The 15,715-nt window shown below is 55.9% G+C and overlaps 1 protein-coding gene across 5 annotated transcripts in view; it reads left to right on the top strand.

Annotated features, from left to right (window-relative positions):
• The window catches only part of PRDM16 (PR/SET domain 16), a 314,562-nt gene that overhangs the window by 268,182 nt on the left and 30,665 nt on the right, over window positions 1-15,715 (top strand). For all 5 annotated transcript variants that reach the window (XM_081057129.1, XM_081057127.1, XM_081057128.1 and 2 more), the window contains 2 exons: window positions 1,491-1,625; window positions 10,668-10,770. In XM_081057129.1, coding sequence (XP_080913255.1) covers window positions 1,491-1,625; window positions 10,668-10,770 — 238 coding nt within the window. The remainder of the gene's footprint in view (window positions 1-1,490; window positions 1,626-10,667; window positions 10,771-15,715) is intronic.

The following is a 15,715-nucleotide window of genomic DNA, read 5'->3' as shown; positions in this document are numbered from 1 at the left end:
TCCCGCCCTCCATCCCTACCTGCCTGTCTCTTGTCCCTGTGTCTTGCCAGACCCTCTGGTTTCTGTCCTCTCTTTTAGAATTAGGCCCATTTGGTTGAAGTTCCCCCAAAATGGAGAATTCTCGGAACTGAGGCCCCTTGGCTCACAGCCCCTTTCCAGCTCAGGCTACCGAGGTGTCGGCAAAGCTGGGCCCTGGCGTGTCGCTCAGAGACTTGTCATGTACAGGAGGGGCCACAGGGTGTGGATACACCGACAGATGAGAGGCAGGTTCTGGGTCTCCTGCAGCAAAGCAGCCACCTCCCCAAACCTCTGTTTCCTGGTTGACTCCGAGGCCGTTTAGAAAGTGTCCGTGGATATTTGGGGAGCATCTGAACTGTTTACAAAGCACCCTGATTCTCTGGCCAGAGGGAGTTTCTCCAGGCCCCAGGGTCTCCTTCCCTTCTCAGAGCCTTATTATTCGTAACAGGGACAGGACAACCTCCAGGGAACGGAGGCCGGGTGCCCGAGCTGGGACAGGTCACTACCCCTGATTTTACTGACTCCTTCTGACGCTCTGCTCCCACACCCCTGCCCAGCAGACACCCCTGCCCACCAGACACACCTGCCCACCAGACACACCTGCCCACCTGGGCACACCTGCCCACCTGGGCACACCTGTCCACCAGGGTACCCCTGCCCACCTGGGCACACCTGACACACGTGCCCACTCAGTGTGCTGGTGCCCTCAGCCCCTCCCTCCCACGCTCTCGGGCTGGGCTGGGATACCCAGGACGCTCGCCCCAGACACTGATGCCCCCACAGCTCCGGCTAGAGCAGAGCAGGTGGGAGGTGGAACTCAGCCACAGCTTCTCTTCAGGGTCCAGCAGATCTAGGGAACCCCTCTCTCAGCTGGGACAGCAGTCAGGTCCCCTCATGAAAGAGCTGCTCAGAGGTGCGCCCAGCTTCTGCCTGTCAGGTACGTTCAGAGAAACCTGAGAAGAACAAAGGGCTGAGGCAGGCCAGGACGAGCGGGTCGCCCCACAGTCTGCAGACTGCGAGTGAGATGGAAGTTGCCACTTTTCGGAAAACAGAACGTTTCTCTTACTTTCGGGGCTCTGTGCACACTGGTGTGAGCGTGCAGGCCCCTGTGCAGCCACACGCCCAACACCTTTACCTTGAGAACGGTTTTCTCCAGCCTTCCACCCCAGCTCTCCTTAGCAGAGGGCTCTGTTCTGAGACCCAGTGGCTTCTGCTTTGCCACACGTGAGACAGCTTTGCTGCAGAGCATTGCTGCTGGTGCTACAATCCGCTGGGTGAGAAAAGAAAGGGCCCCCTCCCCCTGCACGGGGCTCCCGGAGGCTCCTGGGCATGCCAGCTGGGTGGGCCAGGGTCCTCGCTGATGACCTGAGGGTCAGCTGATGTCCAGATGCTGAGCTGCCCGCCACGCAAATAGCCAGTTTCTCGCACGGAGCATGCCTCTGACCGTCTTGGTTTTCTTTCTTCCGGGGCAGGTCTCCGAAGACCTGGGCAGCGAGAAGTTCTGTGTGGATGCTAGTCAGGCGGGGGCCAGCAGCTGGCTCAAGTACATCCGCGTGGCGTGCTCCTGCGACGACCAGAACCTCACCATGTGTCAGCTCAACGAGCAGGTAGGTAGGGGGCTTGCACACAGGGCAGTTCTGCCCTTGGATTTGGCCTTGGGGCCTCAGCACCAAGATGGATAGGCATGGGGTGCCAAGGTAAAGGGTCAGCCCCGTCCTGCAGTGGGGGAGGCTGTGTGACACTTGGCCAGTGCTGGGTTTCCCAGAGCTCAGTGACCCCCAGGAAGGCTCCATCGGAGCCTCTGTCAGTGGCCTCCCGATGCTGACAGGGCTTGCAAGCCCAAAGATGATGGTTCACATGAAGAAAAGCAGCCAGAGCAGACAGGACCCGAAACTCCAGGGTCCAAATTGCCTACAGACGCCCCCCCCCACCAGGAGGCACATTAGAAGCAGACAACAGGAACCATGTGCTGGAGAATTATGTCTAAATGGTGCTGTTGAGCCGAGCTCTCCAGGAGGGTCAGTGCTGGTCGTCTGGAAGGCTGAGGTGCGGCCCCAGAGCCCAGAGCCCCTGAGAACCGCTGTGGCATCCGGGCCAGCCTGCAGAGGGGACACGCTCACCATGGGTGTCCGTGCCACCCCTGGGCTCCAGACCCCCGCACTGAGCGTGGGAGATGCTTTGCAGAGTTTCTTTAGACTAAGACGGCAGTATGTCCCCAGTGCTTGGAGCTGCTCAGTCGATGGCTTTAATTACCAGTTTGCAAGTGGCTCTGGAGCCAGGCCCCTCGGGCCACATTTTCACTGGGTTCCTGGGGGAGCAGGGGCCCAGCCCCTTCCATCAGAGCAGTTTGCTTTTGCCTGTGATATCTCGGGGTTACACATGAGATTTCATTTGCAAAAAGGATTCCATTGCTTTCAAAAATGTTTGTGGAGACCACATAACAAAGGGTACACTCTCACGTCGCCTGTGCAAACCATTAACATTGGGTTTGAGGCTTTTGACGTTAGAGAAACGGTTTTGCATTAAGAAGCGCGGAAGCACCACCAAGGCGGTCCGTGGGACCCCCGTACGCTGCAGGCGGCTCCCTCATCTGCCAAGTGTCCTTGGCGTGGGGCTCAGCCTGCACCAAGCATCCTCCGAGGGACACGTGCTGGCACCCGACACGGTGGGCTTGAATCTGCCTCTGCCACAGGGACACTACGGCTTTTGGTTAGAACCCACCATTTGGAAAACAACTTCCTTTTGGATTGCAAAAATATTGCAAATATGAAGAAAAAGAATACTCATAAAAATTAGAACAGAACTTTAAAAAAACAAAAAACAACGCATCCTTCTTCCAGATGACAGTGCACTTTGAGTTAAGGTACACAGAAAGCGGGCTTCTGTCACCCCTTCTTTGTATCCGAGGTTGTGGAAGCCACACCAGGGGCCCGGGACCAGGACTCTGCTTTTGTGACATGCAGAAGAGAATAATGAAGGATCCAGTCCTTTCACTTAAGAAATAGATGTGTTGGAATGCCTGAACCTTACTGAAGCACTGACGTTGGTATCTTTATGCAGCCAGCTCTTGAAAAAGCAAACAGATGTATAATCTTCTCAGAGAGAAGCCTGTCTTCAAACATCTTTGTTTTATTATTAACATTTCAGGGGAGCTTTTATTTCAGCTCCACGTTGGGTCCAAATGGAATTGTCTTTTTTGCCCAAACTCTCTTTCCATCGTCAGGACCAGCGGGCAGAAATATTTTCAGCCAAGACAGAATAATAATCCTTAACTCCTACTGGTCCCTTTAATTTAACCCCACGCTCATCCCCCAGTGCTTACCTGCTCAGAAGCTCCGTCCTAGAGCCAGAAACACAGCTGGCTGGAACCCAAAAGTAATGTCAAGATTGTTTTGGACTCACCTTCTGGATGTTTCTCTCTGACATGGCCTTGGGGGGGGGTTAATCGTCTCTATTTTAGTGATAACTTTTTTCTAATTGCAAACATATATTGCAGATACAAAGCAAAGGAATAATCATAAAAATTAGAACAGAGCTTTAAAAACAAATACTTCACAAACTCAGAGGAAACTTGGGGTGTGCGTTTAAGCAAACGCAACACTGGAATGGCCCAAGCAGAGCAATTCCTGCACCTGGAGCTTGTGAAGCCCCTCAGCCTCCGAGGGGGAGAGGAGCCCCTGCTGGGGGGGCACCTCCTTGGACCACACGGCGGTTCCTGGTGTCATCATGCAACCGAGGTTCCCCCTCAGCCCACATGGCCCTTTGCTGGCAGCTGGCATCCTGCATTCAGCCAGGCTCTCCAGCTCACACCGTGGGCACCCAGGAACCCAGATGCCGGGCAGGGCACAGCACGACTGTCGGTCTGGTAGAGCCTTGTGTTCCTATGCGAGGAAGGTGGGCGTAAGACAAAGTGAACCCCAGGGTCTCCAGAGAACTCCAGCGTGCGGCCTCCTGGCCGTGGGAGGTGCAGTCACGGAGGCCCCGACACCCCTTCCTCCCAGCCAGCGCTGGCCTCCAGGAGCACGTGAACTGGTCCGTCTTCTCCCGCGGGCACGTGGTCCTTATGGCTGTGGGGTTGCCTGTGGCTCTGAGAAGTCGCTGCTCCGGGGACTTCAGGGAGAGGCGACGGCCTGTCCGGCCACCCTGCTCCTCTGGTGTCGGCCTCGGCCCTCCTCCCTATAGCTCCGGATGACGGAGCCCAGGGCAGCAGGGGCCATGCTGGGCCTTGAATTCCCTCCTGGACCCGGCCCTGTCACCTGAAAGGTGACTTGGTTTGCTCCCTGCGTGGGGCCTTCAGACAGTTCCGGCAACACAGATTTAGGGGCGGCCTGGCTGCTGGGAGCAGAAGGTCCACAGCAGACAGCTGGCAGAGGCCCGTCTGCCCCTGGGATTGTTGGGCGTGGTCGGGTCACCGCCGGAGAGCCTGGGCAACTTCGATTCACCTTTGCAGCTTCACATGAACAGACGGCAAAGAACCACGGGCACCTCAGTTCCCCGCCACCTTGCCTCTTCCAACCCCGCCATCCTCCAATCCTGACTCTTCTCTGGAAAACAGGAGACCCTCAGATCACCCCTGGGTGGTTCTTTCTCCGGCAGTTGTGAGCCAGCGAGTTGGTATGAAATGTTTCAGGAGACACAGACGTGGTCTGTTCCTGGATTCATGTTAGTGTTAAGAGAGAAAACAAGAGCTTGGAAATGAAGTGCCCACTGGTGGGAAGGAGGGTGGGAGGAGGCTCTCCCTGTGACGTGGCCTCAACAGGGCAAGGATGCTGGTGGCGAGATGTCAGGTGGCCACGGGGCTGAGGATGGTGCGGCCTGGTGCTGGGGTCACAGGCACGCTGGGGAGCGTGCTCAGGGTTCTGGACCCCCCAGCTGGCCGGGCAGCAGGAGAACCCACGCCACCAGCATGTTGCAGGGGCCGAGTGAGGGGCCGGCCTCCCAAAGTGGAAGCAGACGAAGGCTGGTCTCCTTTTCCGCGTGTCAAACAAAGGCATTTCATTAGCAGATTAGCCGCCTGATAACCACGCAGCGCCCGCGTGCATGAGCCAACACTGGTTTTTAATGAAAACCTGGTGCTTCCCCGGGCCCAAGCGCCGCCCGTTGGCAGAGGCCGTTTTGCTTTTGCTTTCGTTTCCGTGGCCCCAACGTGGACCCTCTGTCTGCAGGGCTGGTATCTAAACAATGGGCACCCGACCTGCCTCACCATGCTCTGCCCCGTCGCTGGGACGGTCCCTACTCCCTTTGCTTTCATCACTCACAGGTTTATAATTAAAAACTGTAAACGAATTGGCTGCTTTAAATGGTAGCTTCCAATTAGATATGACTTGCCCCTTGAAAATGAGAAGAGCAGAGCTTCATTTGGCGTTTCCTAATCAGTTCACAAAAGACTTTAAAAAACGTATCAAATTCGTCTGAGTCCGAAAGCTGTCAAATTTTACAGTGCCTTCTTCCGAGTAAACTGACCCTCTTTTTGGCAAAGAACAAGATATAAATTCAACTGCACTGTCACAAGACTGGCTGTAATCACTTGTCAGAATTGATCATCTTTTCCTCCTGAATCGAATGGAACGCTTTATTGGAAGAGGCCATTTAAGAGTGATGAAGACAATTGACTGTAACCAATAATTTAGAGAGAGAGAACTAATATCCAGGTCCAAAGTGTATAACTAAGACAGAGATAAGTGTGTAGAATTTTTTTCTTTAATGTTTGGGCTGCTGGGAAGGTGACAGAAAAGAGAGCAGCAAAATGTAAAGATTTTGGCAGATTACTTCAGCCACGCCTGGGGACGGAGGGACCTGGCAAATCCCAGACAACAAGCCTTCTCTTCTGTCAACCAGAGGAAGGAATCGTCTGCGTGCCCTGGAGCTGGAGCCTGCAGATGGGGTCCAACCTGAACTGTGGTCCCCTTGCTCGGCCCTGAAAAGGCAGGCGGCAGAGCAGGCCGGAGGAGGGCTCCAGCAGCGCAGGCTCCATCACGGGCAAAGAGAAAGACCTCTGCCCAACCCGCGGCAGCTCCCAGGGCTGCCCAGCGACGTCTTGGAACATCGCCTAGGCTGTTTTTAAAACCGGGAATGCTCAACCCATCAGCCAGCCGCCAAGACCCCGTGTCCACAGCCCTTCCTAACAAGAGATGGCCCACAGTTTGGGGACAGCAAATAGTGAAGACATGCATGTCCTTCAGGCAGTGAGGCAGTGCTGGCAGCCACCTAGCCTCTTCGGGGACCCTGAAGATAAAACAATACCCAGTCATAACCTTCAGACCAATGTCCTCTCTCAGAAGGACAGGCGAGAGGCAACTGGGCCAAGAGGTGAATTGCCTTCAGCTGTCTCCGTGGAGGTCTTCAGACCCCCCTGGCTGTGAGCGCCCCTGTTGTGCAAAGCCCCTCACGTATGTACCACACCAGAAGCCTTCTGGAATTCAAGCACCGCTGTATTTCAAAATCTGGGATGGAGAGGGATTGATGTTTTTATTTTTTTTAAGCTAAGCACACTGAGAGATCTCACCTGTTTTACTCAAACATTTCTGTAAAGTTTCTCAAACCGGTCAGAACAGGGCAGAAAAGTTGCTCAGTTCACTCGATCACTTTCACATTTTCAAGAAAACCGTTTGTCCCCGGGAGGGGAGAGCAGAGGCTGCAGCCTGTATTCTGCCCTGGCCGGCAGTCTGCGTCCTCTGGCCATTTCTAGCCAGGCCAGTTGGGATGCAGTTTTTCATCCATTTGTGTTTAAAAATTCTAAGATTAAGTAGAAGTAAAAAATGTGCGACTCAATTGTTCATGTTAGAAAATAATGTTTATCCTTGAGAATTGATTTGATGTTAGAGAGAAAACCTGAAGGAAGGCTAAGGAGAAAGTATCCCAAACTGACAGTCATTATACATTTGAAATATTTCTTTGTCTTGAAGCATGTTGTTGGGGGAAAATAATGAAGTTCATGCTCTTAACAGGCCCGGGCTAAATGAGTGTGGCCTCTGCCCCAGGCCAGCCCTCCTCCGCCGTTTCTCAGCCTTTTGTTGCATACCAGGGCACCGATTCGTCCCCGGTGCTCCGTGTACCTACAGGGAGCGCCTCTGTGTCAGGAGGATGACAGAAGGGGAGGCAGCAGGCAGGGTCAGGCGAAACAGTTATAATTCCTCAGGCCTGTTTCTGGTGTTTAACAAAAGTCGTTGTTATCAAGAGGACGGGAAACGTTGAAGCTACGCAGTAATTTCAGAGCAGGTCTGTTTGGCACCGCTCTTTTCAAAGCCGTTTAGAGCAGACATTTATTGGGGCTAGTAAACTCAGCTTCTGGAGCGGCTTCCCCCGCCGTCCGCTCCTGAAACCAGAGAGGTGTTCTCAGCAGCCTTGCGGGGCACACAGTCCAGGGCCTGAGATGGCCTGTTTAGCGCAGGGGAGCAGCTGTGGGGAAAGACACAGGTAGTTAGATGCTGGAGGTGTTCCCCTTCCCGTGGCTGAGCTGGCCTGAGAGGGGGCGGAGGAGGGGGGTCTTCTTCCTTGAGAGGCCGACTTCTCTGTCCCCTTTTAGGAAAACTCTTCCTGTACAGCGCGTGTCCATGAGGCTAACTTGGCCTTCCGGTCTGAGTAAGACCCAGGGGCACACAATGAGAGGAAGGTGACAAACCGACTTCAGGAATTTGTAAGGGGCTGCGGTAATCCAGTAGAGGCCCCGAAGGGCAGGGCCGGGCTGGGTACGGTGAAGTGGCACTTGAACCGCCCTGCAGGCCAGGAGCGGCCGGGCCTCAGTCCCACCTAAGCCCGGCCTTTGTCCCAGGAAGTCGCCCGACCCCGCCGACCGGGACGGCGCGCGGCTTTCTCGGCGCGTCTGGCTGAGGTTGGGGACAGGTTGTCAGGACGCGGCGGCCCCGTGCGGGGCTGCGCGCGGCGGGCAGAGGCCAGACCCACGAGTTTGGGACAGTTTGCGCCGACTCCCCTCACCTCCTGGCCTCTCCTCCAGGTGCAGGCAGGTCGGGGACGGTGACACGCACACCGCGCCCCGCCCGGGCCCTGCGATTAGCACTAATAGCGATTAATTCCCTCGGCAGCTCAAAGTCCAGGCGGCTGCGGCTCGCGGCTCCCCGCCCTCCCGTCCCGTGCTCGCGCCCCCGCCAGGCGAGCGGGCGGCCGTCCTGTGGGTCCCGGGACGGGGCGGTTCCCCGGGGGCCAGTCCTGTGGGTCCAGGTCGGGGAGGGGGCGACCGCTGCGCTCAACCTGCTCCGGGAAGCCGAGCGCACGGGACCCTCCCTGGGCGGCTGCAGGGGAGGGTCGGTCCCCGGAGGCCAGGCGGCCTTGGAGGCCCCGAAGGAGGGAGTCCCGGCCCTCGGGTTGGGAGTGCGGGGGCGGGGGGGGGTCCTGTCCTGCGGGCCCTCGGAGCCGCGTGGGCGTCGGGAAGCAGTGGTGGCCCTCCAGGAGGAGGGTGAGGTGGCTGTGTGTGGGGGGGGGGGGTCCCGGGAGGCCGGTGGCCCTCCGAGGGGGCCTGGGGGGAGGCGGAGGGGGGCGTCAGGCCGCACGCAGCCCTGCCCGCCGGCGGAGCAGGAGCCCAGCAGCCCAGACTGCGCGGGAGGACGTGGCCGCCCGGAGCCCGCACCGAGCGGGACGCCAGGTCAGAGCCCGCGCCCGCCTCGAGCGTCCGGGCCCTCTGGGGGCAGGGGGCGGGGGACACGGGCGCGGAAGGCGGCGCGGCCGGGCCACATTGCCCTCTAACGGGGACCCGCGGACAGCCCTCGGCTCCGCAGGGGTCTCCCCAGCCCGAGCGCAGGGGCTGCCGCCCGGCGACCGCGTTACACCTTCCCGCTGGGTGCGCTCACTTACTGCCCAGACGAGAGTGCTGCCGTCCCTGCTCGTTAGCGACCCCTGACTCTGCCCCGGCGCCCGCGGGCTCTGCGCACTTCGTTGGAGCTTTGGATGCACTTTGGGTACGATTTTGAAAAACAGCGACTCAAGTCTGATTTTTTTTTTAAAAAAACAATGATTCAGCCACTGTATAATTTTTAGTTAAGTGATAAAAAACTGAGACCTTAACAACAATTGGTTTAATTACAGCGGTTAATAGGGTCCGGTTTCCATTCTCCATTTTGAAATCGCACCATTATTGTCGTGCCTGTACCTGAGACTAATTGCCAAACAAAATCACTGCTGAGTACAGGGAAAGGAGCTTTTCCCAGCAATGAGATACGTGTGCCTGGGCAGATTTCCCACCGCAGGCACTCCTGCTGTCCTGGGAATGACATCCAGGTGGGCGTTGGGATTCTCGGTGGCTTTATGTGTCCCTTCGCAAGCGCGTTGGTATCTATCGTTCTGGAGTTGGGACTGGCGGTTTGTGAGAGAGCCCACAACTGGACAAGGTGTGGAATCGGGGGAAGGGTCCAGGAGGCCCAGCCTTCCAGATGTTTCCCAGGTTGGGGCAGACAGCAAGTGAGGCAAGAGGCCATGTGCCAGCTTGTCCCTGGGCCACCGGGTTATGTCCAGCTGCTGCCCGGAAGCCTGGCCCATACCTGTCTGGCAGGTCTCCATGACGACTCTGGGTCGCAACTGCCTGGAGAAGCCTGCCCCTCGAGTCTCCCAGGACAGAGGGTCTGTTTGGGTCATTCTCTGGCCTCCCAGCCAGTCCTGTGGTTGGTTCCTGGAAGCTCTTTGGTGACTCTTCTCTGAATACAGGCCCAAACACCCACGTGCTAGGGGGTAGGCAGTGGATTGGCCCTAGAGACACACCCTCCTGTCTGAGATTTCCAGATTTAAGCTGCAGGCACAGCCCTGCTCACATGACAAGTGGCTGCCCCCTCCCAGAGGACGTGTGCCCCTGGTCTCTGCCTAGGGCAGGTGGCTGCCGGGCAGGCCCAGACCTTTGAGGCAGTTCCCTGGGCTCCACCAGGGGCTCGTGCTGTCCTGCCCTTCCAAGTTGCTCGAGTTTTCCAGATCGCAGCCACCACCTTCAGTGCAGAGCGTCCTTCTGCAGGTGACACATCAGCAAGCGGCATTACGGCTCAGCACTGAGGCTGCACATTGCAAGTTGATCCCCTGGGCCTCGGAACTGTAGAATCCATCCTGAGTCCCACCCTCCCCTCCCTGTTGCCAAGGACGCCCCCTACCTCAGACCCCAACGGCCACTAGGCACCAAGTTTGCCGCAGGCACACGCTCCTCTCCACCTCCCCTTTCAAATGGCGTCCATGCACGTGGAGACTCGCAGCCTGGGTCCTGACGCCCGGGGCCTCCGTCGTAAACACCCAAATGAACTCTCGACCCAAGCCCCCCTCCAGTGGCAAAGCGTGTCTTACACACACGCTGACAAAGGGAATCACCCCGGGCCTGCTCCTGATGAAGAGAGCCCCTTCCCCCCAAATATCTCCCACCAGGACACGCCCTACTGGGGAACTGGGGAGCTAATTCTCACCGATTTAATTTTATACCCCCTTTATCAACCCTCAAAAGCTGGATAAAACAAATTAAAAGGGGACTCTGGTCCTTTCGCATGTGTTCTGCCAAATTCCAGACGGGGACCTCTTTGTAGCAGTTACAAAGCAGGTCAAGTGGCAGTGCCTCAGCCTCCCCCATGAGCAGTCCCAGCAGCCCGCTGGCTGGGTGGGCACAATGTGGCTTTCGAGGTGACAAGGACGACAACGCTTAGCCTCTCTCTCTGGTTTTTTCATCCTAGATCTATTACAAAGTCATTAAGGACATTGAGCCAGGACAAGAGCTGCTGGTGCATGTGAAGGAAGGCGCCTACTCCCTGGGGACGGTGCCCCCCAGTCTGGATGGTAAGCCCCCACCAGCAGAGCCTCATTCCGCGGGATGGGGGGCGGCACCCCCAGCCTCTGCCCAGACCCCAGGCTCAGCGAAGCAACCGTCCCAACACCTTCCCAGCCTGAGCCCTTCGCCTTCTGCCCTGGGTTCTGTGGGCCCCCTGAGTCCCCGAGGGGACTGCAGCCACCTGGGGGCCTGGGAGCCGTGTTGCCGTGGTCGAGTCCCAGTCCCGCTGGTTTTTAAAGATGTGACATTTATTATTATTACCATCATCATTATTATCAGCAGCCTTGTGTGCTCCCCCTAGTACTTAAACAAAAGCAGTTTAGTGGCTTGGAAACACTCGCAGTCCAGAGAGCGCGCTGCGCCCTGGGAGAAGTTTCAGTGTCATTTAGGAAAGGGCACTGGCAGCATCGGTGTCTTTGAAGGTCCTGCCCACCTGTACTTAGAAGGAAAAAGCCCGAGAGAAATGTTAAGGAACAGTGTGTTTGGTGAGAGGGAAATGCAGGACAGCCGGCGCGGCCCCAGGGCTACAGGCAGCAGCCATGCCGTCCACCGGGGCTCTGAGCGTCCCTGCCTCTGGTCTTGTCACTGGATATCTGCAGTAGGTGCACTTCCCTCCGTTCGTCCATCCAAATACATCTCAGAGGATTTTCTCAGTGTGAGAAAATTCCAGCCGCAGACAGACTAGGGTTTCTGAGCCACAGGTTTGCTTTCCTTCATCCACATTGTTGTTAAGCAGAGTGCCCAGTCTCCCTGGGGTCCTGGAACCATGTTAAGTTGCAGGGAGGGGGGCTCGCCGCACCACGTGGGGCCCTGGAAAACTGGTCCATTAACCCCCAGAGCCTCTGCTGAGCCGATGGCCTCTTTTCTTTGAATGAGACCCCACAAGTAAACAGAAAAGCAGTCTCCCCTTCCAACCGTCTCCGGAACCACCGACTCCACTTATGCTAGAGAAAGGGGGAGGCTAGTTTTCCTTCCCATTTTTCTTTCCCTCCTCTCCAAACACACCACAGCTAAGGATCCGCACCACTGACTGCATGTTTCTCTAAGGATCCACTCCGACGTCACGGCGTGGAGTGGCATTGGCTGGGCAGGGAGCTGGCGTTGGAATCGCCAGGAAGCCTCTGAGAACAGACCCAGAGCTCTCTGCCTTAATTTACCCTTTCGATCCCCCAGCATGGCCAGCAGTTAGGAGCCAGCCACCTTGTTGCATGCAGTGGTAGCTCGTGTCCCTGAGTTGTTCCAAAGGCAATCGCCACAGAAGGACCATTTTACGAGCCGGATGCTATCTGTACTCTCTTCTGGAGTTTGGTTTTAATTAGGCCGTTGAGAAAAGAAAAATAAATGGCTGAGATCTGGGTAGCAGGGGGATGGTCTCATTTTCCTTAAAATAATTGTGGGAAAGACCTATGATTTTAGATAACACACGAGAACGCCGAAAGATAAACCCACTTAGCTCAAGGAGCGTGCTCGACAATGGGATCTCATTTGTGGAATGAAATTTCTTTCTTGCGAAAGGTTTTAGAAACCTTGATTCCTGTCTCCCTTCTGGCCCCCGATCTCAAGTAACCTGGGTCTACATTTTCCTAATAATTTATCAAACATTTGTGGGCTAATTGCTTTCCACACATAATAGCCCAACATCAAATATTTGACTTTTCCGACTCTTTGCTGTCAAGATCACTCCCTTGCTTCCAACAGCCACCACCACCACCCCCCCCCCCAGTTAAACTCTGAAACGCACAGAAAGAAAATGCAGAAATGTTTCTCACTAAGATAATTATCATAAAAAATCTTTTATCCCAGCCCCAGCTAAATGCAGCGGCCCCTTATCACGGCAGGAATTTGGAGTGGGCTCTCGAGCGCTTTGAGCCCCGTCTGGTAGATCAGCAGGTCGATGCCATATAATTGTGTCCCCCTCGGTTCTCTGAAGCCATTAGGCACTTATTTATTTTTCTGTTACGTTCCTGCTCTGCCGTGAAAATTTGCTGATGGGACTCCAGATAGACACGCGAGCCACAGGTCTGACGCGCAAGACGTGGGTGGGGCTGCCACGCTGGCTGAGCTTGATTTGGGGGGAAGCTGGGCCCGCTCCAGCCGCCTCCCCCACGTACCCCCACCCGATTTAGAGGAGGACAGTACAATTTTAAATTGCAATTCATCCTGCTCTTGCTGGGGGCAGGGGCTTTGCCGGGGACACCGTTCAGGTGACACAGAAGGCACGCAGGCCCTGGCTTGCCAGCGCGTGGGGGCACCAGGCCCTGTGGTTTGGGGCTGGACGCGTTCTAGAGCCTGAAGCTTTGTGAAGAAATGCGATTCCGCTTTCCTACCAGTGGTTCCGGGCAGAGGGGCTACTTTCTGGTTTATCGTTTCCAGCAACTCTTTATTTTGTTTTAACTCTTTCAATGGAAAGGGAAAGAGTTCTCTTTCAGGGAGACTGCCTGCTCTTGGAAGAAAATCATTTCCATTCAGATATGCTTTGCTTTGAGAAAGGCTCAAAAGTATTAACTTTTCCCTCTCCAGAAAGACCAGAGAGTGCAGTGCATTGTGTCGAAAGCATATGAGGCCAACATAATATGAGACAATACAATAGAACACAATAGAACATAACACAGTACAGTACAATCTAATTCAATATAACATAACAAGACTAGAATGTACTCTCTTAGTATTTGTTTAAAATACTAAACTGCTTATGCTGGGAAAGGGAAACCCACGTGGGCCATGCCCTGTCCAGCTCGCCCCAGGTGGGCACTCAGTGCCAGCCTTACCTGTAGAAGACGGCTGGGACACCTGTCCACACCGCAGCACGGGTGGGCGAGGCTGAGATACGTCCTGTTCCTGGCTCTGTCCTTCGACCAGGGTAAACATGGGTCCATGTGGGACGGGAGGTGAGGGAGGAGGGAAGCATTTACCACCATGGCTGTTTCCATGACCTCCAGGCCCCCTCACATGCCGTCAGAGTAAGAATCAGGCTGAATTTTCACTTTAAATCCAAATTCCAGATCAAAACTGGAAAAATCAGTTTGTCAGAGTTATGGATGGGTGGGGTTGGCATTTCTTCTTGTCTTTGTTTTCAAATTACAACTTCTGTGATTGTTCTTAGCTGGGTCCAGAAAGAGTAAAATACAAACGGGCATTTCTCACTTGATGGTGACGCTGGTGGGTGGGCCCATGCCACCCAGGAAGTCGGGACGAGCCCACAGGAGCAGCTCTGTGGGGTCTGCACATCTGGCTGTGTGCTAACATGGTGCTGTCGGAGCACAGATATACCGGGAACTCTATTGAAAGACAAGGAAGACTGCAGGGCCCGCAGTGCGTTCCCTCGCACACCACATGTGGCACACGTCACGTGCACTGGTGGGAAGTGGGGACTCAGCCGCCCGCTTCCTGGGCAAAGGCTGCAATGACACGGCCCTGCCACTTCGCTGGGTGCCCTGGGCAAGTTAGTCGGTCTCTGGCGGCCTCAGTTTACCAGTTGTAAAGCAGGCGTAAGCATGGCCCCAGCCAGGTATGCACGAATTGATCCGGGGCTTAGATGCGTGAGAGCCGTGAAGTTCCTTGGCCAGTGCCTGCTGCTGAAGGCTCCCACACGGAGGTGGCAGCAATACTCTTCACGTTGTCCTCACTGGAGACATTTCTCCTGAAGAGTCTGAAGGCTGGGATTCTGTTTCAAAGGCAGCATTGTGTAGACAGCAGGGTGATTATTTTGTAACGTGTACCATCCTTGCCCCCTCCCCATCCTGTGTACGTGGCTGGTGTTCCACCCTGGCACCTGAGCACCGGGCAGGACCGAGGTGGTGGGTTTAGTTGTAGAACCTTCTCTGAGTTCACTCCCGAGTCAGCCAAGGGCCCCACCCCTGCCCGTCCCTCTGCCCAGCTGCTCTGCACTGGCAGGAACACAGGGTCCCACTTGTGTTTGCAAACACGTAAGGGTCAAGGGCCCGGCTGCTGTCTCTGTCACCTGCACCCCAGGCTGTGCTTTGTGTGGACCGCTGGCCTTCTTGCCTCCTTCTAGCCTACTTACAACATGTGTCTCGGGTGAGTTTCAGGGGAGGTTTGTCCAGAAGGTATTTGGGGCAGAGCCTCCCAAGGCCGGGAGGTCATGGCTCCTGCCCCCACTGCTGTGAGCCCAGAGCAGGGCTGGGCACTGTAATTTGATTCCCTGGACTGGGGCTGTCTGGCCTGCCCCAAATGCACGTGCCCGTGTGTCCCCAGGGCTCCTCTTGGCCAGCAGCCCTTCCCTGTCACCCACATATCTGCCTCTGTGCAAAGACGTGAACAAAAGTCACATTTGGCAAGGCGATACTTCTGTTTCCGAGGGTGTTGTCCAACGCCCAGGGCCTTGGCTGGGCATCTCAGAACAGCTTCTGCAGATGTCTCCCCTTTGGGCATCGGGGGGGGGGGACCTAGGGGCCCACCAGTGGGGATGCCCACCAGTGCCTCCACCCTGGAGCTCAGGGACGCCGTTCGGTCCTGAGGAGGTGGCTCCCCTCTCCCAGCCCGCTCACCTAACCTGCACAGCTTCTCACCCTCCTTCGCACGCTGAGACACTTACGGGGTACATGTGACACAGGAAGGGAGCAGGAGGCAGCCCCCCTTCTGCTGCCCCCATCGCCCCTGCCTCTTTGTCTCCTGTACCCCTCTGGGTCAGGCCCTTTCAGGCAGCACTCAGCCCACGTTATGAAGGCTCTGCTCAGTGCTGGGCCCAGGGGCCTTTGTGTGTGTGCACATGCACGCACACACGTGCACACAAAGGCACACGTTCACACGCACAGTTGCACACACATTTACACATGCACACATGAACACAAGTGCATATTCACATATACGTATGCACACATAAACACATGTACACTCAACACGCATAACCCATGGTCAGCCATGCACACCAATGTGTATGCTTAACATACACACAACACATGGGGACACAGAAACATACACACTCACGTGTGC

The sequence above is a fragment of the Rhinolophus hipposideros genome, assembly GCF_964194185.1.
Source record: "Rhinolophus hipposideros genome assembly, chromosome: 8".
Lineage (NCBI taxonomy): Eukaryota > Metazoa > Chordata > Mammalia > Chiroptera > Rhinolophidae > Rhinolophus > Rhinolophus hipposideros.
This window is presented reverse-complemented; position numbering and strand designations above follow the sequence as displayed.